Consider the following 27,339-nt stretch of genomic DNA (forward strand, 5'->3'; position numbering starts at 1 on the left):
TGAAGCATAATATATTCTGCTCCAGTTTTTTACTGTTACTCTGTGTATATATGTCTCTCCTTTAAATGTATTTTTGGCAAGCAACATATTATAGGATACTGGCTTTTAATCCAGTTTACTCTCCACTTTGATTTTATGTCAGAGTTCATTTCATTCACATTAACAGTTAAGATTACTAATTCTTTACTTGCTGCCATCTTATTTTTCCCTATGTTATACTTTTTTCTCTCCTTTCATCTCTCTCTCCTTACAAGTGTTTTGCTTCTGACCACCCCCTCCCTCAATCAGCCCTCCTTTTTGTAGCCCCCTCCTTTTCTTTTCCCTTTTCTTCATCTACTTCTGCTCTCCCTTCTGTTAGTCTCTCTATTTTTCCCTATTACTTCCCCATAGGGTGAACCAAATTTCTTTATCAAATTTAGTATATATATGATATTCCCTCTTTGAGTCATATCTGATAAGATTGAGGTTCAAATAATGCTTATCCCCTTCCCTTCTTTCCCTCTACCGTAGGTCTTTTGTGATTCTTCATGTGACATAATTTACCCTATTTTACCTCCCCTCTTCTCTTCTCCAAGTACAATCCTTTTTCCACCCCAATTTCTTTTTTTTTTTTTTTTTTTATATCATCACAATAAATCAATTAAAATCAACTTATACCTGCACCCTCTGTGTACCCTTTCTGACAGACCTGACGAAGATACAATTTTCGGGGGTTACAAGTATCATCTTCCCATGTAGGTAGGTAAACATTTTAACCTTTTAAAAACATAGTTTTTTTTCCCTCTTTGCTGTTTACTATTTTATACTTATTTTAAGTCTTATATTTGAAGATCAGATTTTCTGTTCAGCTCTGGTTTTTCCATCAAAAATTATTCAAAATCCCCTATTTCATTGAATGTCCATCTTTTCCCCTGAAAGATATTACTTAATTTTGTTGGGTAATTGATTTTTGGTTGTAGTCTAGCTTCTTTACCTTCTGAAATATCATATTACAGGCCCTCCAGAGTCTTTAATGTGGAAGCTGCTAAGTTTTGGGTAACGCAGATTGTGTTTCCTCTATATTTGAATTGTTTCTTTCTGGCTGCTTGCAATATTTTCTCCTTGATCTGATAATTCTGGAATTTAGCTACAGTATTCCTTGGAGTTTTTACTTTGGGGTCTTTTTCAGGAGGTGATCAATAGATTCTTTCAATAACTATTTTACTCTCTGTTTCTAGCATATCAGGGCAGTTTTCCTTGATGATTTCTTTTTATTTCCTCCTTGATGCTTCTTGAAAGATCTTCTCCATGCTCTTATTTTCATCATGCCTTTTAGGTACTCCAATAACTCTTAGGTTGTCTCTCCTGGATCCATTTTATTTTATTTTTTATTTAATAGCCTTTTATTTACAGGATATATGCATGGGTAACTTTACAGCATTAACAATTGCCAAACCTCTTGTTCAATTTTTCACCTCTTACCCCCCACCTTCTCCCCTAGATGGCAGGATGACCAGTAGATGTTAAATATATTAAAATATAAATTAGATACACAATAAATATACATGACCAAAAGCGTTATTTTGCTGTACAAAAGAATCAGACTCTGAAATATTGTACAATTAGCTTGTGAAGGAAATAAAAATGCAGGTGTGCATAAATATAGGGATTAGGAATTCAATGTAATGGTTTTAGTCATCTCCCAGAGTTCTTTTTCTGGGCATAGCTGGTTCAGTTCATTACTGCTCCATTGGAAATGATTTGGTTGATCTCGTTGCTGAGGATGGCCTGGTCCATCAGAACTGGTCATCATATAGTATTGTTGTTGAAGTATATAATGATCTCCTGGTCCTGCTCATTTCACTCAGCATCAGTTAGTGTAAGTCTCTCCAGGCCTTTCTGAAATCATCCTGTTGGTCATTTCTTACAGAACAGTAATATTCCATAATATTCATATACCACAATTTATTCAGCCATTCTCCAACTGATGGACATCCATTCAGTTTCCATTTTCTAGCCAGTACAAAGAGGGCTGCCACAAACATTCGTGCACATACAGGTCCCTTTCCCTTCTTTATAATCTCTTTGGGATATAATCCCAGTAGTAACACTGCTGGATCAAAGGGTATGCACAGTTTGATAACTTTTTGAGCATAGTTCCAAACTACTCTCCAAAATGGTTGGATTCGTTCACAACTCCACCAACAATGCATCAATGTCCCAGATTTCCCGCACTGGATCCATTTTATAACTCAGTTGTTTTTCCAATGAGATATTTTTACATTTTCTTCAATTTTTTTTTTAAATTTTTATTTGACTGATTTTTGATATTTCATTGAATTATTCACTTCCAGTTGTCCAATTCTAAGTTTTAGTAAATTGTTTTCTTCATTTAGCTTTTTTAACTTCCTTTTGCATTGGGCCAATTATACTTTTAAAGAAGTTGTTTTGTTCAGTGGATTTTTTTTTCTATTTTGCCAGTTCTGTTTTTTAAGGAGTTTTTTTTTTTTCATCAATTTCTATTCTTTCTTTTCCAAGTTGTTTCTGTTTCTCCCCAAAATTTTCATAATTCTCCTGCATAGCTTTCATTTCTTTTCTCTATTTTTCTTCTTTCTCTTCTTTAATATCCTTTTTGAGCTCTTCCAAAAGAACTTTTTGAGTTGAAAGTAGTTCATATCCCCTTTACAGTAGGATTTTTTTGTAGAATTCTTTCTAAAAATTACACCCTTTTACCACATAAATTAAGCTGACTATGCTTTCGTTCAGATCATTGAGAGGTCACTTTATGTGTATACCCTAGATATGAAAAGAACCTTTGTCTTCAATCTCATCATTAACTAAATATGCCAAAAGGATGTTAAAAGTGGCTTTTCAAAGTCTTTGATTCAGTTCAGTTGGGTTTGAATGTCTCAGAGCACAAGGAATCAGAGATAATGACATCTGCATTTTGTTCTGGGGTAATACGGGACTTTTAGGTTGAAGTCCTTTTTGTAGGTAGGAGGCATACAACTCATTCTGGTAAATATTTGTCACAATGATTTTCTTAGCAGAAATAGATTCATCTCCACAAATCTTCTTGAACATTGTTATGTAAATGCATAATGTTGACAAGAGAACCAATTTTTTTCATTCTCTGGTATCTTTTTTTAATAACTTCAATAGGGGATGCTACAAAGGATTCTTACTTGTATTTTAGGTTCACTGCAAATATTTGATACTTTTAGTTCATTATACTTTCATGAGAGAGAGAGAGAGAGAGAGAGAGAGAGAGAGAGAGAGAAAGAATGCGTGTGTGTGTGTGTGTGTGTGTGTGTGTGTGTGTGTGTGTGTGTGTGTGTTCTTCCACTTCCACTAACCTAAATTTCTTATATAACATTTGTGGTATGGTTTTTGAAACTGAGAACAGGGATTGAAGTATAAAGAGGACTCTATGGAGCTGAAGCCTTAAGCTATTTAGGCTGAGCATTTGGTTACTTCTGAGACCCCCATCTCATACCTTTCACTTTTTTAAAGGACAATTTACAAATGTTTCAAAGTGATATCTTTACCTAGTATGCCTTTAGAGAGAGAGCTTATTCTAAAAGGAAGAATTCTTTATTAATAGTATATCTTTTTAAAAGTAAAATTTTACTGATGCTGAACAAATTATAAAATAACTTGTAAGTACTGAATTGGATGGAATCTCACAGGCTCCAGTCAGTCCAGACCATATTTGAATAGAAATTCCTTCTCTTATTTACCAATCTTGTCTTTGCTGGAAGAACTTCACTGAAGGAAGAGTAGCTCACTATCTCTTGAGACAGTACATCTCACTTTTGGAGGGTCTTAATCATTCAGAAGTTTTTCCTTACATCAATTCTAACTTTACCTCTTTGTAATATCAATGGATTGCATCCAGTTCTGGCCTTTGGGGCCAAGCTGATTGTGTAATACCTCTTTAAAGTAACAATCTTTTAGATCTTTAAAGATGGCTGTCCTTTCCAGGTCATGTCTTCTTCAGTTATAACATCCTTAATTCCTTCAGCTAATTATCATAAAGCATAATCTTGAGGCCTTATGTCCACTGGGAGCACATCTACCACTGCCACTTTTCAGACTTCAGTGGAGATAAGCCTAGGACTCTGCACACAGGAATGCCTCCTAGAATACTTGTCCTACTTTCAATCTACTCTCTTTCCTATAATTATCATTGAGAGAAAAAGATATTATGGAAAAGGGGTCTATCTTTTTTGCCACTTCAGCAATGGACAAAGCTCCAGGCCTATGGTCAGGAAGATTCAGCTTCAGAGTTAAAAATATAGCCTCAAATATTTACTGATTGTGTGACTGAGTAAGTTGCTTAACCCTGTTTACCTCAGTTTCCTTATCTATAAAAGGAACTAGAGAAGGAAATGACAGATCATTTCAGTTTCTTTATCAAGAAAACCTGAACTCAGGTAACAGAGTAGACAAGACTGAAAAATGACCGAACAACAATTTGTAGTGATCTAGGTAGACCCAAGGATATGTACAACTGAGTAATTTTCCAGACATAGTTCCAAATTGCTTTCTATATTAATTGATTCATAACTCCCCTAAAAGTACATTAATGTGCCAGATGGGAAATTTTCTCAAGAATGTCTTTGTATCTCTCCAGTCACTTTCCAGTAACTACATTTTGTGCTTCTCTCTCATCTTAATTAACCCTTTCTCCCTTGACCACACTTTGTTAATTTTTCCCTTTTCAAGCTGCATGCTCATTTTGAGTTAATGGGAGCTTAAAAAGGCTCTTACACTTCTAGGCAAAGTGTCTAGGAGAAAAGAAGTAATATTCTAGTGTATACTTGTCCTGGTCAGTTCTGAATGCTACATTTTCAGGGGGGAAAAAAAACCGTGACGTGAAGAATGTCCAAAAAAATGTTCTTAGTCTAGGGTCTTCTTTGGTCTACCTGGATCACTACAAATTGTTGTTCAGTCATTTTTCGGTCTTTTTTAGACCTTTCCCCAAATGAAGCAAAGAAAAAAGAAAAGAACATATATATATGTATATATAAAACTTTTTTTTTTTTTTATCAAAGAACAAATGCAGAGTGAAATGAGGAGAATCAAAGAAAGTGATTGTGAAGACAAGCAAGTTTGAAATAACAAAGATCTCTTATCAATGCAATAACCAATCACAATTCCAGAGGCCTAGTGATGAATAATGTTAACTATCTCCTGAAAGAGAGGTGATGAACTCAATATCAAAACAAACATTTCTGGATATGACTCATGTTGGACTTTTTTTTTTTGCTTGATATGCATATTTGTATCAAGAGTGAAATAGGAAAAAGTTGGAAGGAGAGAAATTAAAACAAAAAGAAAACTACCTGTGTATCCCACAGTATATGGCCAATAAAAGTTTGTTTTTGTTTTTAATGAATGCTAGGTTAGGAAATCATCAGAAGATGAGTTTTGCCCCAAATTTCCTCTGGTTTTCCTCAAATTACAAAATAAACTGAGGCCAGGGTATAAGTAAAACAATAGCAGAGATGCAAGAGATTTATGATTTGGAAAATTAACTGTGACCATGATTTTCTTTGAACAAAGCACTAAATAAAGGATTACTGGGTCTCCAAGCACACACAGATGATTACATAATGAAGGCCAGAAGTAAAGGAAATGAATCTAGCCTTGGAAGATAAACCAGTAAAACATGAAAGGATTAAAATGTTTTTCAGATCCCAAAACAGATACTATCCAGGTTGAGTTTTACTGAATGAGTTGTTTAACCTTGACTGTACTTTATCAGTATGCCTAAAAGTCATATTTGGTGATTAAATTATAAGATAAAGGATGATGATTTTTTAAAAAAAGTTTTTCTGTGAGGGGGAGGCAGTTAGGATTAAGTCACTTGCCTCGGGTCACACAACTAGTAAATGACTTAGGCTGCATTTGAATTCAGATCTTCCTGACTTCAAGGCTGTTGATCTATCCACCATCTAGGTACCCACTTATTCTCTTGTTTTCTATTTTTGGAGGCAGTCAAGGCTAAGTGATTTGTCCTAGTCACATAACTAGCAAGTTGTCTTATTTACCATTCCAAATTGATGAAGCCCTTACTTTTTTTTTTTTTCTATTGTATCATATGTGAAAAAAGAAATAAGGAATCCATTGGGCAAAAAAATAGTTGGAGGTTCGTTTAGAAAAAGATAAAATTTGTGTTGAAAATAATTTAATCAGTTGAGGAAATGTAATGTAAGAAAGAAAGAAATAGAGTCAGAGACAGAGAGACAGAAAAAGAGAGAGATTGATTTAGAATATAACTCATTTTCATAGTCAAGAAATAACAGTAAATTTACATAACAAAATAGGGAAAAAGAATAGCTTTAGTATTGGTGCACAGGAGATCTCTATTATTAGTTTGGAGATGATTATTTGAAGATGATTAAATGTTGTATTGGATACTTAACTCATTCACATGGAGAAAGTGTGTTATGAGTGTGGGGAGAGCTGTTTGTATCACATATACATACATGTGTATCATATATCCTGTCATCCATTGATTCTCAAATTGTGCTCTGGAGGCCCTTGAAATCCCCAAGACCCAGGGTATGTGAGATCAAAACTCTTTTCATGATAATGCTAAAATTAAGAATACTAATTTTAATTTCTAACATGGTTAAATTGCTAGTTATAACTCTCATAAGCAAAACTCTTTGGGGGATCCTCGATAATTTTCAAGAATATTGGCCATTTGCATGTATAAGTGATAATTTAAAAAGAAAAAAGTTTTCATTTAGTTTTTTCATTGTGAACTTAAACATCAAATAATATGAATATTTCCATTTCCATTGTAGGATGAGAGAGGATTGTACATGAAGCTAAATCTTTGTTATATAGAACTTGCCTTTTCTTTTAAAGTATATAAGTTCAACATGTAACCTTTTTTTTTTTTTTAAATAATAGCTTATTTTCAAAAATACATTCAAATACAGTTTTCAGCATTCACTCTTGCAAAACCTTGTGTTCCAAATTTTTCTCCCTCCCATAGATAGCAAGTCATTCAATATAGATTAAACGTGCAATTCTTCTAAACATATTTCCACTATTATCATGCTGCACAAAAAAAATCAGATCAAAAAAGGGAAAAAAATGAGTAAGAAAAAAAAAGCAAGCAGACAACAACAAAAAAGATGAAAATACTATATTGTAATCTACAGTCAGTACCCACAGTGCTCTTTTTGGATGCAGATGGTTCTCTCCATCACAGGTTTATTGGAATTAGCTTGAATCACCTCATAAACATGTAATTTTCAAAATTGTTCTTGTCTATGATTCCTTCTGGATGCAAGTGATATTCTGAGTGTGTTATAGGTGGGGGGAGAGCTGTTTGTACCACATATACATACATGTGTGTCATGTATCCTGTCATCCATTGATTCTCAAATTGTGCTCTGGAGGCCCTTGAAATCCCCAAGACCCAGGGTATGTGAGATCAAAACTCTTTTCATAATAATGCTAAAATTAAGAATACTAGTTTTAATTTCTAACATGGTTAGATTGCTAGTTATAACTCTCATAAGCAAAACTCTTTGGGGGATCCTCAATAATTTTTAAGAATGTACATGGGTCCTAAGATCAAAAAAGTTAAGAATCATTATTATAACCTTTCTGATTTTGAAATACTTCTCTAGAAGGAATCATCCTGTGCCAAAAATTTAAGTCTTTCACCAATTAAAGAGAACTTTGTCCCCCCCCCCCTTTTTTTTTTGCTTTGTTTTAAATTTCATCCTTGTCTTTTTAAAATTCCAGTTCTCAATTTTGAACCATATGGACTATCCTTTTCTTCAACTATGTCTTCATCTGGTTGCACTGGACGGCAGTCTCCAGCTGGCATCTCTCTTAGTTCTGATGTATCCGGGAATAGTGCGGAAACAGGACAGAAGGAGTAAGTTCCTTTCTTGTTGAAATTAGATGCTAGGTGAGAACATGTAAATGTTTAAATATCTATCTTCCAGTGTGCCATTTATTTTCCATTTGTTTATTTTCTTGGTTTATTTTAACAAGGCTAGAATGAATTCTATGATTCTCATAATTTTGCTCATCTTTGGATAATTTCCAAAGGGATGGTAACCCATCATCTGATGTAGCACATTTCATTTTAATGGATTAATATCATCCTTGGGATATAAACTATTAGAAAGTTGATTTTTAAAAATATATAACATCCTGTTAACTGCAGTACACTAAATGTATAAAATGAAATCAGTAGCATGGCTTTTTAAAAAATAACTTACATCAAGTAAGAGTGATGACTCTTTAAAGAGTGATGGCTAAACACTTATTCAAAGTCTCTTCATGACTGTCTTAAACCTTTAGCATGTTCTTTTTTAAATAATAATGCTGGTAGATCACATTTTTTATAGTATTTCAAGACTTGCAAAATGCTTTCCCTATAGTAACCTGGGAAATAATCAGTGCAAATAGTATTATCCCCAAGGATGGGGATTATTAAGGATGAGCAAAATAAGATTGTGACTTGCTCAGGGTCACACAGGTAATCCAAGTTTTCTGATGTTCAGGTCCCACTGTATCATTCTGTATCTCTGTTGCAAATGTATATGAATGGGGCTGGATAGTGACAAGTATTTAAATTTGAATTTTGGAAATAACCTGACATTCAGACCCCAGCCTGGTGAATAAAATGGGTGATTACTGGGAAATACCACTTTAGCTTAAAAACAAACTGTAGTTGTCAAGAAAAGAAAATTATTTTGTTTGTAAATGGTTAGTAAATTTGTTCTACAAGCAATTCTCTAAGTGTTTAAGCAATGACTTCATCATTAAAGTAAGATTTTAACTTTCTACAGCAGAGGTTCTTAAACTTTTTTGTGTGGTTTAGATCCTTTTTGTCATTCAGTGAACCCCTAATCCAACCTCTACATCTCTTCTCAGAGTGATGTTTTTGAATATGTAAAATATATAGGATTAAAAAGGAAGCCAATAATATTGAAATAAATTCATCAAAGTATAAAAAATAATAATAATAAGTTCATGGAGCTCAAGTTATAAATTTGCTTCGCTGCAAGACAATGCTTTTTTTGGGTATATGAGCCATGTATATTTGTTTAAAAAATTATTATGATTGAAAAGTTGTTACTTTTATTTTTATTCTTTAAATGAGATAGCTATTTTTTAAAATGCTAGAAAAATCACCTATAAATAAAGACATGGAAGCCTGATGTCCTGAGTACAATAGCATAAATTCTAGTTATGGGTGTCTATTCCCACTTTTCTGCTCTTACTACCACTTCCTTTACCATGCCTTGTCAGCTCAGTTAGGCCAAAGAGTGGTAGGATTTGTCCAGAAGAATGAGTCAAGAATACAAGTGATGATAGTTAGTAGGGCCTAAGTGCTAAAAAACAGGAAAGAGGGAGAAAAGAAATGGCAATCTACATTATTAAGTAGGAATTAACATAGCTTTGCAGAGCAGTTGCAGATGATGCAGGGTTGGATGTGAGGCTGAATACTTTGAAATATTTTTATGAAGCCTACTGGTTCATATTTGCTCCTTATGGGAAAAGTTGTTCTAAAATGTTCATATGCTGTATTTAGAGGGTGGGGCATACAAGATAATTGTGTAATTACAGGGAAGCTTCTTATTTTCTTCATTCTCAGTTTCCTTTTCCTTTTAAGTTTTTTACTGATGTCTTTTATGTTGATTTTTACATCATCATTTCCCAAAATTAACTGTGAATTCACCCTTGTAAAGAAAAAGAGTTGAACAGAATTTATCAACAAAGCAACAGTATTTGAAATATTTTGCACCTGCAATTTCTTATCTCTATACTGACAGGAAAGATGTATATTTTATTATTTGTCCTCAGTAGCCAAGATACTTCATTGGAATTTACCTGAGTTCTTTTTATTAGTATTTAGTCTTCAAAAAAGTCTCTCCAAATTTAAATTAGGCCCTCAAACAGCAGACATGTAGTCTTTCGCAGAACTTTATACACATTTTACAAATTAGGAAACCGAGATAAAAAGAAGTTAAGTGATTTATATAAGGGCATACATTGAATTCGTGGAAGATCTAGACTTCAAACCCTACTCTTCAGAGTGGTTCGATGCTCTACTACACCACTTTGCTTCCCAATAATTTAACATATACATCTTTCCTAGGATTTCTACAAGATAAATGAGGGATATAGAAAATAGTAAAAGTATGTGGATAGGTGAAATGTGTATGGGGAAAACCTTTTTAAAATAGCCATTAAGCTGCTTTTTTAGTTATTTGCCCAATTTCCCAGTCTTTTTTTTTTTTCTTGAAGCAACCTATCTGCCCCTCCAATTTGCCAGTCTTTTATAAAAAAAAGTTATTAACTGCCTTGTTTATTGTTTGAACTTTTCAGGATGTCCACTGAATAGCAGGTCTGTGGGTGACATCCTTCTAAATGGGACCAGCCAGTATTCCCAGCATGTAATTAAAAATGAATGTAGCCATGAGCCACCATTTTCACTCATTATCAGAAATAGTGCAAATGTGATATACCAATAAGTAAACCCAACAATTTTCACCTTATTCCTTTTGAATAAAATGATAGGTTGCTAAGTCAGACTTTTAAAAGCCATTTGAAATTTCTTTTTATTAGTGTCTCACTTAGCATAAAGCCTAATTCACAGTAGGTATGTATAGGAAATCAAGTTATTTGGTATCTGTCCAAGTGACTTACAATCGGAATGTATCCTGCCAGTGTGATTATGCATGCAGTGATCTCTGCTATAATGAGCTTAGGAATTCTGAGCTAGAATAGGAATAAAGCCAATTGAATATCCTCACTTTCACCATTTGAAGAGAAGAGGTAATATACATAGTCATGTCTTTTGGATAAGTAGTTAAATCTAATTAAATTTGGATTTCACATCAGTCTTGTATGTCATATCTTAGGCCTTTGGGCTAATGCCTGCCTTTAAGATTCCCTGCTTATGGTCTATTTGAACCCATGTGCATAGTTTGGTATCATGTGGAATGTGTAAGTTCAAAGACAAATTCTATATGCCTTCCTTATTTTATTAAATCTGCAAGTGAGGAAGAGTCAGCATCTAGGTTTCAAAACATTGTAATCAATCTATCAGTAAGGCAATTGTAACCAAAAGTTAGTCAGGGAAAATATTGTTATGATGCCAGTCACAGACTACAATGTCCATATTCACTCATTCTATAATTTTTGATCTGGGGTTGCTAAATAAGGCCAATGCCGAATCTTATTCCTGAATTTAGCTCTTTTATAGACAAGTTGAGTGTAGAGTTAGAACTTAGTTTCTTTTGCTCGCCTGAGAGTAGGAAGGATGAAAAGATTAATAACATTCTCTTGCTGTTTATCACTATTTTGATTTGGGAAAGAGATGTATCTTAGATTTTCTTAAAAAAAAATACACACACATATTTGCTATTATTCCTTTCTGAGTACCTCTTAAATTAAGAGCTTATTTTTAAATTTTTTTATTTTAAAATTGTTCATTTTAAAAAGATCCTCAGGCTTTCCTTCATTTAAAAATGCACATATATTAGTTGACAATATATTATTTAGTTCACATTAAAAAAAAAAACCTCTGAACTAAAAATAAGTTGCATGTTTAGAAAAGATTCTTTGTTTCTCCAAAAGATTCCTTTAGTAATATGTAGTCGTTTTGGTTTTGCTCTGGCCCTGTGCTTTCATTGGTAGGGAATTCCTAATGTGGAAACCTTCTTCATTAGTAAAGAAAATCAGTAACTTCTCTGTAACTTGGAGCCTTAGTTCCCTGGAACACTAGATTTGAGTGACTTGCCCCTGATCAAACAGGCATGTGTCAGGGACATCTCCAAATTCATGTATTTTTTTACTCCAGTGTCATCTCCTTTAGTTGCTTGTGCATTATTCTTCAAGTTTTGGATTAGAGATCATATCATTAGTGATATGATGAAGAAAATGAGATTGAAGTCATTGAATAATGAAGTATCTCTGGAATGTCAGTAGTGAATTATCTCATTTTTCAAACTTTCAGGAATACATTTATGCATTAAAATATAAAAAATGCATTAAAAAACACAGTGGACGATGTTTAGACTCTTGCATCTTATTCTGGCTATGTGATTTCAATTATGTTTTATGATGTTAGTGCTAAGCTACTTTAAGAAAGCTGTAGAAATAGTATTGCTTTTTGAAGAATATCTTAGAAAAATAATTCTTTGGTCCTAGATTGACTTGATTCATTACCAATTTCCTTAGGACAAATAGCCTGAAGCTGGAAGGTGTGAAAAAATTATGGGGAAAAGAAGGCTATCTTCCTAAAAAGGAAAACAAAGCAGGAAGCAGCCCTGAGCTTCAGCCTATTGCTCAGGACAGTACATTAGTAGAGAATGTGGATCAGATGATAATGAAGAAGGATCAGTCCCAGGCCCTTCATCATTCAGAGGAAGAAGCAGAAAAACAGCGTCTGGCTTCAACATTATTTGTTGGTCTGGGATCAGAAAGTGCAGTTAGTCTGGTAAGTAGTCTGTTATGTTTGTCTATGTATCTCTGTTAATCCATTCTTTGGGCAGAAATACCGATATGCTATTTGGGATATTAATGGAAGCAGTTGATGATGAAGAAACTAAGAAGGATATGTAAGGTTTGAATAAGATTGGACAGTAGGAAATGTGGTTAACAGTAGAAGAGGATACTAGCTGCTATTTTGAGAGAATTCTTTCTAAGCTTAAAAAGTACCATGTATGTGAACTGACAGTTTTGTTATTATGATTCCTTTTTAATTCAGTTCTTCTCATATAACAGGCTAGAGAATTTTCATTCTCTAGGTTTATATTCAGTCTGAACAGAGAGTTTCTACATAGTGCTTGACATGTACTAGGTGCCTGTTGACTTGACTTAAATCGGTGTTTCCTGTTGACTTCACTGTGTAGTCCAGTGCTTTGTTGCTTTGTTTTTTCTACACCACTTTATTTTTGGTGAGTTAAGTGACTTGCTCAGGGTTACATAGCTAGAAGGTGTTAAGTATTTCTGGTCAAATTTGAACTCGGGTCCTCCTGAGCCTGTACTCTATCTACTGCACCACGTAGCTGCCCTTCTATACCACTTTTTAAAAAAGTTGAAGTGGGATACAAAGGTTACTCAGTACACTTAGGAGAATTCTTTTATAATCCCCAGGTAGAGATGCTGAGATACTGGATAATGAAGTGGAAGAACTGCTTCAAGAAAAATTTTAAAGTGAACAAAATTTTTATTAGTTTTCCCACCACTTCCCTTTTTTGTAAGCCATCCTCTCAGGTGGTGGTGTCCTAATGATACCCCCTCCTGAGATCCATAGTACCTTGCCATAGGACCCTCCAGGTCCTGTTAGGGACCAGGGAGACAGCTAGGTAGCACTGATAGAGTGCCATAGTTGGAGTCAGGAAGACTCAGCTTCCTGAGTTTAAATCCAACCTTAGCTATGTGACCCTGCACAAGTCCCTTCACTCTGTTTCCTTCAGTTTCTCATTTGTAAAATGAGCTGGAGAAGAAAATGGCAAACCACTTTAGCATCTTTGCTAAGAAAATTCAAAATAGGATCAAAAAGTCCAACATGACTGAAAAACAATTGAACAAGAACAGGAACCTGCAGTCCCAGCTTTTTTCTTCAATTACCTCATTTAAAAAAAAATACATCTTGAATCCCATTTTCTTAGGACATTTCTCACTGCTAGGAATTTTACAACTATTTCAAACTAAAGTATGAATAGATGATAATGACTTAATGTTATTTCATAAAACTAATGCAACATAACTATTTTCAGTGCTTTAATACAAAAGAAATGTGACTAATTGTGGACATTTCAAGTACCAACTTAGGTCAGTGATGAGTTAATCTTGGTGAGAGAGATTATTTTCCCAGTGCTCAAGTCATACATATCAAGATATAAGGTGGGCTGTAATGGGGAAGGAGAAGAGAACAAGTATTTGTTAAGTTCCAGCTTTGTGCTAGGAACTTTGATTAGGGTTATATGAATATTATCTCATTTAATCATGTAAATGTAAAACATGTTGCCTCAGACTTTGGCCATTCAGTTCTTGGTCTAAGTGCTCAGTTGTAGTCACCCCAAGGTAATCAAAATCTAATAGAAAAAGTTATGTGGGCCAAATTTCCCAGGAAGCTAATGTGTGAATCACAGTCCAGTTTGTTGATTCACTATCTTCTTTGTTGCATAGCAGCCTGCTGAGATTTTCTTGGTGGATTCAAAATCAATGATGCAGTTATTATGGACATGAAGAGTATTTCTAAATAAATTGTAGTTAAAATGATTACTTTATCCATTTATATTGTTACTCCAACATCCCTAGTTACAAGTTGAGGAATTCACCAAACATTTAAGTACAGAATATTGTATTAGATGCTAAGAGAGAGTAAAAGATAAATGTAATTCTGACCTTGGTATTTGTGGTTTAGTAGGGACATAGAACATATATACAAACAATTACAAAATAATTTTCTGAAATTTAAAATAGAAGCAAGCTAATAGCTTCATATGTGGATCATGTTCTGGGCCTGTAGTCAGGAAGACCAGGATTCAAATGCAGCCTAAGATACTTCCCAGCTGTGTAGTGACTCTAGGCAAGTCACTTAATCTTTGTTTACCTTAATGCACTGGAATAGGAAATTGCTAACCACTCCAATATCTTTTCCAGAAAAATCCTTATTGGGATCACAAACAACAAAATGCTGGAAAATAGAAGAAAATGTTAGTTATCGCCAAAACAATTGAACTGGAAAACAGATTGAGAGAGATCATTTAAGGATCATTAGATTGCTATTTGAATGTCAGGACTCTAAAAAATGGACATCATATTTCAAGAAATTATAAAAGAAAACTGTCCAATTTGTTATAACCACAGGACAAAGTAGAAATTGAAAGAATTTATGATAAACTGCCTGAAAGAAACCCCCCAAATGAAAATATCAGTAATACTGTAATCAATATCTAGAGCTTCTGGGTAAACCAAAAAATACTTTAAGCGGTCAGAAAAAAAATTCACATCCTGAGGAGCCACAATAAGGATCAAACAAAATTTAGCAATCATTATTTTAGAGGAATGAAGAGCTTAGAACATTATATTCCAGATGTTAATGAGCTTGGCTTACAACCAAGAGTAACTTACATACAAAACAGAGGCTATTTCTACAAAGAAAATAAAATTGATCTTTAATGAAATAGAAGATTTCCAAGCATTCTTGGAGGAAAAAATCAGAACTGAATAGAATTCTTAAAAAATTAGATGTGATAGATCTAGAGAATATTTAATGGATATAGAAAGGAAAATGTACATATATATTTCCTAATAATATATGGTACTGTTACAGAAACAGAATATGTTAGTTGATCAGCAAAACAGATTAAGTTTACAATATAGAAGCAAATGAACACACAAACCTAGTGTTTAATAAAGTGAAAGATCCTAGCTACTGGGATAAGAACTCACTATTCAGCAAAAAAATTGCTAGGAAAACCATCTAATAGAAACTATGTCTAGATCAACATTTATATATATATATATATATATATATATATATATATATATAAGTTCATATATAAATATATATTAGTTATATAAGTTGTCTTTGTATAAGAAGACAAACTCCAAATGGGTACATAATTTAGTCATGAAGGGTGATATCATAAACAAAACTAAAAGAGAATAGAAGAGATTGCTTTTTAGCTCTATGGATATGGAAAGGGTTAAATTCATGGGAGTTAACGTTAAGACAATTTTGATTACATAAAATTAAAAAGTTTTTTGCCCAAACAAAACCATTGCACCTAAAATTAAGAGGAAAACAGGTAAAAGGGGAAAAAATTCATCAGTTTCTCTAACAAAGACTTATTTCTAAAATATAAGGAAAGCTGAGTCAAATTTATAAGAATAAAAACTATTCCTCAATTGACACATGGTCAAGGGATATGAATAGACAGTTTTCAGAAAAACAATCCAAGTTATCAATGGCTGTGCTCAAAATCACTAAGTGTAGTTGCAGATTAAAATAACTGAGGTAGCATCTCATACCCTTCAGATTGAATAAGATGACAAAAAAAGAAAATGACATGCTGGAGAACTGTGAAAGAACATAAGTGCATTGTTGATACAGGTGTGAACTGCTCCATTTGTTGTGGAAAGCAATTTAGAACTATCCCCAAAAAGTTATTAAATTTCACATGCCCTTTGATCCAGTGAATATTCTTATTAGGCCTGTGTCCCAAAGAGATCAAAGAAATGGGAAATGGAGAAATATATATATATATAGCAGCTCCCTTTATGTGGCAAAGAATTGGAAACTAGGTATTGAGAGGCATCATGTAGGGAATTTAACAAATTATGTTAAATGAATTAGATAGAACATCATTATGCTATAAGAAATTATGAAGATGATTTTAGAGAAATCTGGGAAGATTTTCCCAAAGTGAATTAAGAGGATAATCTGTACAATAACAACAGCATTGTAAATATAAACATCTTTAAAAGACCTTGGAACTCTGCATAATATAATCACCATTCAGAGGATTCATGATAAAACATGCTATCTAGTTCCAGATAGAGGTGATGAATGAACCCAGAGTACAGATTGAAGCATTTTTTTGTTTTTGGATATGATTTAGGAGAGAATTATTTTTGCTCAACCATACTTATTTCTAGCAAATTTTGTTTTTCTCATTTTCTCTTGAGTAGAGAGGGAGATAGGAAGGAGAAAATTCAAAATTGAAAATAAAGTAAAATTGAATTTTAAAAAATTGGACAAGAGGAATGATTGGAGAAGGGTGGTCCTGGATGTAGTCAAAAAAATCTTCATTGATGTTCATTGAGAATGGGCCAGGTGTGTCATATGTTTTATGTAGATAGGTTATATTTACATATAGTATTTTTGGGTTTTCAAAACCCAGACATATACATGGGTAATTTTTTACAACATTATCTCTTGCACTCACTTCTGTTCTGACTTTTCCCTTCCCTCCCTCCACTCCCTCCCCTAAATGGCAAGCAGTCTTATACATGTTAAATGTGTTATAGTATATCCTAGATCTTGTGTTGCATTTAAAAAAAAATAATCAGGGGCAGCTAGATGGCACAGTGGATAGAGCACCAGCCCTAGAGTCAGGAGGGCCTGAGTTCAAATCCGGCCTAAGACTCTTAACACTTCCTAGCTGTGTGACTCTGGGCAAGTCACTTAATCCCAGTTGCCTCAGCAAAAAAAAAAAAAAAAAAAAAAAAAAAAAAAAAAATCAGAGATATAATGTATGTTTTAATCACAATTAGAATAATTTCTCCACATTTAACTCTATTGTTCCTTTGGACTCTTATTTTGGCATAATTTAGATTATGGAATTTTTTTTTTTTCATGTTCTATACCCAATGATTTATATCATTAGTGTGGGTTCTGTTAATGTCCTTACTTGGGATTATAAATGTAAACAGTGTTGTATTTTATCTTATATAAAAACAAAGAAGGTATCTATCCTTCACAAGGTTTATTTAATAGAGACCTGGGTTGTCTGATTTTATAGTCTAATACTACAGAATGTAAGAGATCTTCAAGTTTAGTTTAAGGTTGGCTTTTTGACCTCACTTTAATTTTGATTAGTTGAAAATAACAAAATTTATTGAATTATTCAAAGTTGTACAGTCATAAGAATAAATTTCTGGACTTGTTAATTGTCTGTATTGTGATTTTCATAGTTTGTCCTTTGCACTGCAGAACCTCATCTAATGTGTTCATTTAGGCTAATAGAATTGTTCATTTGAACCTCCTTAGATTTAGGCCATTATTTTCTTATATCACATCAAAACTCATGATTGGTAGAATGGTTTCTTTCTTTTTTTTTTCCTGCAGCTGGGAAAAACAGATACTGTCTCTCACAAGTTCCGAAGGAAATCAAAAATTAATGACACCAAAAATAGAGAAGTAACTAGTACACACAACATTAATTGCTCTTCTTTCAGTCCTTTGTCGAATGCACCTTATGAAGATAATGATCATCTGAACAGTTTTCAGGACAAAGAGGACATAGGATTAAAGAAATGTTCTCTTGGTTCAGAATTTTTGGAATCAGGTTTAAAATCTGAGTCATTGACTGAACTGCATTTGGTTGAGAATTTCTCAGCTTGCAGCCTGTCTCCACCTTCTTTGTTTGAAGATAATAGCATGGAGATTTTTCATCCTCCTCATCCTACTCTTTCCTCATTTGCCAATGAAATCTCTTTGACTTCTTCTTTACTGGAAGAGTTAAATGAACATGTACATTCAGATTTAGTGGAACTATGTAACAATGAAATGTTAAAAGTATCTTCTTGCAAAATTTGGAAAGATGACTGCTTATTGTTGGTCTGGTTGATTGTCAATAAAAGCAGCTTGGAACTGAAGAATATGAATTTAGAAATTACATCTACAGAAAATTTCAAGGTAAGAAAATTGATGGTTCATCTTTTCAAGCTTTAAAGAGAGAGACTTTTTGCTTATTAGTATTTTTCTTATTAGTAATAGTACTATCTCACAAACTTACTCCAACTTCCAATTTTTACCTCTCTACAAAAAAATTTTAAAAAAGGAAAAGAGCTGTCATAATTTCCATACTCCAAAGAAAGCAAGAATGAGAACATTTAAAGAAATGAGTTGTTTATTTTATTTAGAAAAAAATTCTTTTAGAGAAATAAATGACTTAAGAGAATAATAGGGAAAGTGTTAAGTATTTAAATGAGTTTTAAATTGATATAATCTCTTTGATAATTATCTTCTAATATCTTATTGTTTTTGAAAAACCCCGAAAAATACTTAACTACCTACTGAAACAGAATAAAACATTTATTAAAAATCTAAGAATTTGAGGAAAAAATTGGGTAACTTAGCTAGTTGACACATAGTACACTGAGCCTGGAATCAGGAAGATGAGAGTTGACATCCAGTCTCAGACATTTGCCAATTGTGTAACTCCTGGACAAATCATATAATCTGTGCCTCAGTTTCCTCAGTTGTCATATGAAGATAACAATAGCTTCTATCTCCCAAGGTTGTTGTGAGGATCAAATGAGATAACATTGGTAAAGCCTTTTACAAAATTCCTGGCACATAATAAGCACTTAGTAAATGCTTGTTTCCTTCACTGAGAGATCAATATGTGAATGATAACCAACTCTTCTGTCTTCAGGGCACTTCTTTTAATTTCCTTATTTATTGTCTTGCATTAAATGACTGGGTGTTATTTTTGTTAGTCTTTGGTTCTAGCAGACTACAAATATGATCTATGATCTATAATAGCTGTTCAGTTACAACAAAATAATTTGGAATTTACTGTAATGGGATTTGATAGAAAAACTATCAATTATTGAACTAGACTTTTTTGTTTTGAATATAACTTGGAATAAATGGACTTATTATTAATGCCTTTCTCTTGATAATCTTTTATAAAGATTACATCGCATTGCAAAAGTTGCATTGACATTTTTTATTATAGAATTTTAAAACATTCTTTATTGATTATTTTTGTGGTAGAGGGGGAAATTTTCAAAACAAAACAAAACAAAACAAAAAAAAACTATCCCATGTTAATTTATTGATACTTTCCCCCCAAGATTTTAAGTGTAATATGATATTGCTTTACAGATTCTTGAGCATCCTGGCTTCTGTTTTCCTGTAATAGAAGCAGAGAGCACCAAAAGCATCCAGCATCATGTACAGATGGAAAAACTTTTTACAGAGGAGGATCTTTCTGGTTGTGTTAAGTATAAAGTGGAAGAGGATCCATATATTCAGCTAGAATTTTCAATAACCTTATCACTATTGGATTTTATTAGGTAATTGATTTCTTACCTTTTGTGATAACAGTTTAACTGGATTTGGTGAAACCTAAAATTTCTCATGTTTCTTTTTTCTTTTAAAGCAGTTTTTTTCATGATGTATAATTCATTGATCTCATTAAGTGTTATTCAATTCAGCTAATTCTTTTTTTTTCCCCTGAGGCAGATGAGGTTAAGTGACTTGCCCAGGGTCACTCTGCTAAGAAGTATTAAGTGTCTGAGATCAGATTTGAACTCAGGTCCTTCTGACTTCCACATTGGTGCTCTATCTACTGTGCCACCTAACTGTATCGATTCAGCTAATTCTTATGGCAAAATCTCTTCTTATAGAATACTTAATTTTTTATCATCAATAAGAAAAAAATAACATCTATTGTGTTCAGAGTACTCTTCTAGATAGTGTGGGAGGCTACAAGGAAAGAGAAAACATGAATCTGTAGCAAATTCTTTTTATTTTTCAAATATATTCCCTGGATCAGTGTTCTTTGTAAAAGATATCTGAAGGAAAAGGAAAGCACCAAAGATTCTATTTTTTTAAAAATCATCCTTGATTTTTACATTTTGCTTTCTGTCTTTAAAATATAGTAAGTATGTATATAATATTTCTCAAGTACTTACACAAGTTGGACCTGTGGGAAAAGAAAATTGTAAGATATAGTCGCTGTTATCAAAGAACTTCTAGTCTTCATGAGTATATATGAGAACACAGTAAACATTTGCAGATTAAGCATAGTATTTTTCTAAGGGTCATACTTTATTAAAATTCTCACTTGTTTTTGGCCTAATTCTTGTTGTGTTTAAGTATTAAATGAAAGTACATCTGGAAGAAAATAAAAATCACACTTTGACTCAAACCTGGGTTTGATGGGGTGTAAACTGTGACAAGTCTTTTTAAGCTTGGTGTGCCTGAAATAAAGGACTTGGCAGTGGATTATATGTTTAGCATCCAAGATACTACCTTGGTTCATTTTGGAGAGGAAAGTATTAGAAAGTTGGCCAACAGGTTCACCAACAGCTAGTGAATTGTTTTGGCCACAGCAGTTCAGGAATACTGTCTACTAAGGAATAGATGGATTATTGCATGCATTGTTGAAGGGGATATCTATACTGATGAAATCATATTGACATGATGTTTATTTATAATCATTGATAAAATTAATTGGTAAAATTATTCACTGAGGACAACAAACAAGTGTAAACTGTGAATTTGGAGTTCAGTGAAACATTTCTTTATGTCAGTGTTTTTTAACATTGAATTGAAAGTTGAAACTGTCTTATCATTACTTTAATAGGATAGGAGCAAAGTTGTTCGTTTTTATAATGATTGTTAAGATGTTTATTTTTATTTGTGTCTGTGACAAATTCTTTTGGATACATACTAACAAAAAATAATTTCAGACCAATGAAGATTTGTACTGAAGACTTTGGGAAACTTTGGCTTTCTTTTGCAAATGATGTGAAGCAAAACATTAAAATATCAGATTCTCAAGCTAATTTGCCTTTTGCCTTGAAGACCCTGCAGCAGAAACTAAGATTGCACATCGTTGATATTATAGGTTTGTAGAATTTTTTTAAAAAACCCACAAAATATTTTTTCTTTTACCTTTTATCCTCTCATGCTACATGCAAAAAAGTGTTTCTTCTATACTAAGCACTTAAATATTATCATCATGCCTACAAATTACCACCATTCATCTTAGACTTCTAATAGCTGACTAAAGTTGTTGGGTTGTGTTTTTTTGGAACTTGCAGAATTGCTTAGAATTGGTATAACTTTTTGTGAACAGAAACATGCTTTTATGACTTTTTAATTAATATTTTAGAAAAAATAAGTACATAATTTATTCAGTTTTGAAGTATCTTAAAAGCATTTTGATTTATTAGCAATTATTATATACATGAAAAGTAGTGCTATATGATATATATGTACTTAGAAATATAATTTGATACTCAAATATACCAATGGCCCCATTTACTACATTTGATATTATTTTTCTATTTTTAAAATTCTGAGCTTAACGAACAAGAACTGAAACACTTATAGACATACACACACACACACTCTCTCTCTCTTTCTCTCTCTCTCTCTCTAGAACAAAAAGAGAGCATTGACCATGAAACTATAAATTTCCATACTAAATAGCTTGCTTTTCTTTTAAAGTATATGACAAATTGAAGTTACTTTCAAAGCTATCCTGCTTGTCTGTGATTTCTTCTGATTTTCCTTTATTCTCTTCTGTTCATTTAAATAATGTTTCAGTAACTTATTTGAGGGGCAGGAGAGGGGAGTTAATTTTAGCCCTAGATCTCCTCTCTGCATTTCCTTTTTCTCCACTGAGAAAAGAAAAACAAAAATTTTTAACCAGCTCATAGAGAAGGAAAATTAATTTCCATATTGTCCTTGTCCAAAAATGTGTATCTCAATTTGCAACTGGAGCAGTTTTTGTCAGGAGTATCTATGGAACACTTACAAGTAGATTTGTCAAGTATTTTTCAAAATTTTCTGACTTTGTAAAAAAAATTTCATTATATTAAGAACAATTACATCAAACTTTCAGTTTTGTGTGGAGCAATAACTGGAGCATTATTTAGACAGTAAGCACTTTAAAAATTTTTTGATTATAATTTTATTTGTGGAAAAATTAAATTTAGCATTTAACATAATTTGTTTTAAGCATGTCATGATTTTATATGTAATTCTAATTTTTCTATCCACAAAATAAAGACATAAATTAATGTATGTTGAGGAAGTGGACATTATAATGACAAATTTTTATTGTGAAAGAATATATATTAAGAAAATCATTATCACATTGACCAAAGGCTGTACTTTTTTTGACCATAGCCAGTCTCATAAATCATCTACCAAGTATTAGAAAAGTTGCTTTTTGATTAATGGAAGCAATATAATACCAGTAAATTCATAGTTTCTTATATAAGAGTAAAATAACTGAAAACATTGGCATTACATATATGTACAACATATACAAATACTATTTTGGATCATTTTCCGTTCAAGATAATGACATATGTCTTAGATCATTACCCACTGAAAATAACTTTTCCATCATGATTTTTCTTTTCAAAAATAAAATTTAGAATTTTAATGTTTAATGAATAAAGTATTATGCACCTAACCCAGTGTCCTGTCCAGAGGAAGTGCTTAATAAATAACTATTGTTTAGGAGAATAGAAAGACGCTTACATGGACTCGAATGAACCTTTAATGATAGACTTGAACTTTGTTTCATGATATATATTTTATATTATTTTGCTTCTGAACTGATGAGTTTGAGAATATATAATTTATGTTTTGTTTTAGGAAATGAAGGAATATTGGCCTGTCACCTGCTTCCATCAGTGCCCTGCTTGTTGCACTTAAGGGCTCACGAAGGAATGGCAGCTCTGTGGTTCAGATCCTCTTGTTCTACTCTTCCAGATTATTTACTTTATCAGTGTCAAAAGGTGATGGAGGAATCCTGATTAAAACTCTGCTTGTTTTCTATTTTAAAGGTTTACATAGATAAAATGATTTACCAAAGTAAAATGAACTCACGGTACATCTAATGAAAAGAGAAATAATTTGGCTTTTAAGTGTTTCCTAAGGACTTCTTAGATAAGAAAATGCTCCAAGAAACTGTAACTTTATCACTTTGCTCAGGATTGTATAGTATTTGTGTCTCTTCAAAAGTGACCTAGCTGTGTTAACATTTAAAAATTATTAATAATTTAACATGACTTAGAGTAGAGAGAGACTGAAAATATTTATTTTGTAATAACAATTTTCTAGTTAGCACAATTATGCTAGAACTAGTGGATTTGTACATAAAATTAAGTCTCAGTTATCTACTCTAATGGAGAGAGAAGTAAGTGGATAATCCCAAGTGTTATTAATATTTGGTTTTGAAATACATTGTCTTTTCATAAAGTATTTATTTTCCTAATTATGTTTTGATTAGACTAATATTAAAATTAGTTTACATTTTTTGAGTTCACACCAACTGATGTTGGCGATGGGGGCCCAAAAGCATGTTGGGCAAGGGGAAGTAATCTTGACCTTTAACTGTGTTATATTTAATACACGCATGTAACTGAGAATTGGTCATAAACTGTCTCTTTCTCATCTAGTTACTTTTTTTTAAGCTGAAAATTAATCATTGTTCAGACTATATATTTTTAATAATACCATATTAAACATTATATAGAAATAAAATCTCTAATTGAGTTTACAATAAAAACATACACCTCATTTATAATAAATATCTTGGCATCATTTGCTACTTATAACATTTAGCTTTAGAAGTAGAATGGCATTCATGCTTCTTGATCCTCTTTAAACACACTGAATAGCAACAGCACAGATAACCTGTAAAAGAAGTGCAATTAAGACATGCCATTTTCTCATTCTTGAGATCTTTTTTTTCCTTCACCTGTTTACATAGGTAGCTGGCAACCTCTTAGAATCACTATCAAAACTGCAACTTCTATCAGTAAGAGGAACTTATTGCTAAATTGAGTTGTTTCCAAAATTTTAAGATTGTTAAAATACTGTTTTTAGCATGAATCTACAATCTTTCAAAGTACAAAAAGAAAGTACAAAATTAATTTATGAAATTTTTTCATTTTTCAAGTGGTTCACTTGAAAGTTATCAGATAATGCCATCTTAAATCATAGATAGCAGTTGATAGTTATATTTTTAATTTATATAGTCACTCACTTTAGTCAAAAGCACCTAATCACAGCTGATGAAAATATTAAATGCTTTTCTTAGACCTGACATCTAATTAGTTGCATATATTCTCTAGAATATGTCTTCCCAGCAACAAACAGAATTTTCTTATAGCTAATTTGAATTTGCTCATTTCTTTAAGAAACACTTTATTATTATGGCCTATTCGTTTAAACATAGAGTAGGATCCTGCTTACAACAATAGTGTTAAGAAAAAGAATCATCTACATTATGGATGTTCCATGCTGTGTTGAGGGAGGACCTCCTCTTCCATCCTTCCCATACCTAGGCAAGGGGAAAGAGAGATTCTGGGGCTTCAAGGCAGCAATGGCATGGCAGCCTTCCCTATGGTTCTGTTCCATTCTGTTATTTCTGATGCTGTTGATACAGTCGTGGTAGAGAAAAGCATCCCTCTGTCAGACTGAAAAAGCACATAGTGCCATATGGGAACTTGGGTTCCTTCCTCTGCTTGCTAGGGCAAGCTTGTGCTCTTGAGTCCATCTCAGAGCCATGAGCTTATGAGCAGGTAAGTGGCTCATTTTGAGGGAACCCTGCAAGCCTCTTCTCTCCTTGGTTATAAGGGAACACATCCCTCCCTTGTTCTAGCAATAGTGCAGCAGTGGTAAAGCCAAGAGATTGATGCTGTGGGGCACAAAATCCAGTAAATAGAGGGAGGTATACCAGGAATAGGTGAAGCCTTATCACACAATTGTTTTGTTCTGCTGTTTGGAGTTCTTCCATAGGAGACATGCTTTCCCTCTTTTAACAGCTTAATCTAATCAATACAGCACTGCTTTAAGACTACATTTTTTATATGTATGATTTCAAAACCAAATGTTACAAATACAGCTTATGAACAAAACTCATTAGATTTTAAAGTATTCAATAACAGTACATATAATGCTTATTTTTATTGAATATTTAAATTCTAAATCAGGGATCATCCTCTTTACATTTTATTTATTTCGACTGTGTAATGGGATGAAACTGATTTCAGGTGGGACTTGCAGAACCAATCTTATTGCTACATAGTCAACTTTTTATACTAGATTTAGGGACAACATTAAACATGTTGGGCTGCCTAGAAGGCAGGAGAGCTCAGCATTATGAATACTCTTCACACTGTACTTCACTGGAATGTAAGTGGCAGCAAAGGTGAGACTGGAGTGAATAAAAGGAAAGGCAATTAAAATCTAAGGGCAGTGATTGTAGATAGAAGTTAGATGTGGAGGGACATATATAGAAAGAGAAATTTTGATATCCTAGCAGAGGCATCTAATAAGAGTGAACCTTAGAGGAAGGGAAGGGAAGGAAAGGAAGAAATCAGAACTGTGGAATGGAGGTTATAGGTATTAGTCAAATAGTGACTGAGATTTTAAGTAGCATGCCAGCCTGTGGTTAGCATATCAGATGTTGCAAAGCTCTGTCTCAAATATTTAATGTTGTCTAAGAAAATTTCTTTATGGTGGAAAGACAGTGTTTTATTCCTCTCATTCTCCTTTTATTTAATATTAAGTTGAAATTATCAAACTATCTTTTTTCATGGATAAAAGCCATTTTTGAATTGTCTACAGCCAGTGAGTTATTGGAAATGCATTGAACTTACTCATTTGTCTGTATGTTTTTTATTGTGTTAAACTTTTGGAAAAGGAAATGAAATGTATCTTGATAGGCAGTGATTTTCATGTCTTGGAGTTGGGTTCTATAATTTGGAAAAGTTGAATTAAATGTAAAACTGGCATAAAATTGTCACTACTCCCGATTCATGCATTCATTATTTTGTAAGTAGTTAAATAATAATCGAACAATACCAGTGCAGCTAGTGGTGTTGACTAAAAGAGTAGAATCAACAGAGAAAAGGATCCATAGGAATAACTTGTGCTACTATTACAGTAGTAAGGTATTGAAGCTTCTTACATACAGTTTTCTCATTAGAGAAAAAGACATTTTAGATAATAAATTCTCATATTCCCTCTTCAAATGATAAGAAAAAATTCACAGTGACTCATTTAGTGCCATCATGTTGAAAGAAGCAAGAAAAAATAAAGTTGTATTAAAAATGTAGTAAAGTACTTGTTTAGATGTCAGTATTAAGAGGATTTAAGTATAAAGGCATTTACTATCTGTGGTCTAAAGCAAAAGAATTAACTTCTCTGTATCTCACTTCCTTTATTTGAAAATGAGAAAATTGGACAAGGTTATTTCTTAGGTTCCTTCCAACTTTAAATTTGTGATTCTATGAAGATTGTTTAGGGTTCAGGTTATGACTAATGCATCCTCTATAAATCTCTAATCTGGATTTGGAGATTCATTATTTATTTTTTTATTAAAGCTTTTTATTTTCAAAACATGCATGGATATTTTTTCAATATTAACTCTTGCAAAACCTTGTGTTCCAAATTTTTCTACCCTTCTCCCTCCCCTCTTCCCCCTCTCCCCCATAGCAAGTAATCCAATATATGTTAGACATGTGCAATTTTCTATACATATTTCCATAATTACCATGCTGCACAAGAAAAATCAGATCAAAGTGGGAAAAAATGAAAAAGGAAACAAAAATGCAAGCAAACAACAACAAAAAGAGTGAAAATAGTATATTGTGACCACACTCACTTCCCATACTCTTCTCTCTGAGTGTAGATGGCTCTCTTCATCACAAGATCATTGGAACTGATCTCAATCCTTTCGTTGTTGAAAAGAGCCATTGATCTTCATATAATCTTGTTGTGCCATGTACAATGATCACCTGGTTCTGCTGATCAGTTCATATCATTGATTTTTAGAGTTTGAATAAACCAAATTTTGGCTGACC

At 32.8% G+C, this 27,339-nt stretch overlaps 1 protein-coding gene across 1 annotated transcript in view; it reads left to right on the forward strand.

Moving 5' to 3' along the window:
* Nucleotides 1-26,879, forward strand: part of AP4E1 (adaptor related protein complex 4 subunit epsilon 1) — a 94,492-nt gene extending 67,613 nt beyond the window's left edge. The window contains exons 16-21 of the mRNA XM_031955195.1: nucleotides 7,753-7,888; nucleotides 12,211-12,469; nucleotides 17,837-18,406; nucleotides 19,604-19,794; nucleotides 21,196-21,353; nucleotides 23,120-26,879. Coding sequence (XP_031811055.1) covers nucleotides 7,753-7,888; nucleotides 12,211-12,469; nucleotides 17,837-18,406; nucleotides 19,604-19,794; nucleotides 21,196-21,353; nucleotides 23,120-23,280 — 1,475 coding nt within the window. The 3' untranslated portion in view covers nucleotides 23,281-26,879. The remainder of the gene's footprint in view (nucleotides 1-7,752; nucleotides 7,889-12,210; nucleotides 12,470-17,836; nucleotides 18,407-19,603; nucleotides 19,795-21,195; nucleotides 21,354-23,119) is intronic.
* Nucleotides 26,880-27,339: the final 460 nt, after the last annotated feature.

Source organism: Sarcophilus harrisii, chromosome 2 (assembly GCF_902635505.1).
Source record: "Sarcophilus harrisii chromosome 2, mSarHar1.11, whole genome shotgun sequence".
In the NCBI taxonomy this organism is placed as follows: domain Eukaryota; kingdom Metazoa; phylum Chordata; class Mammalia; order Dasyuromorphia; family Dasyuridae; genus Sarcophilus; species Sarcophilus harrisii.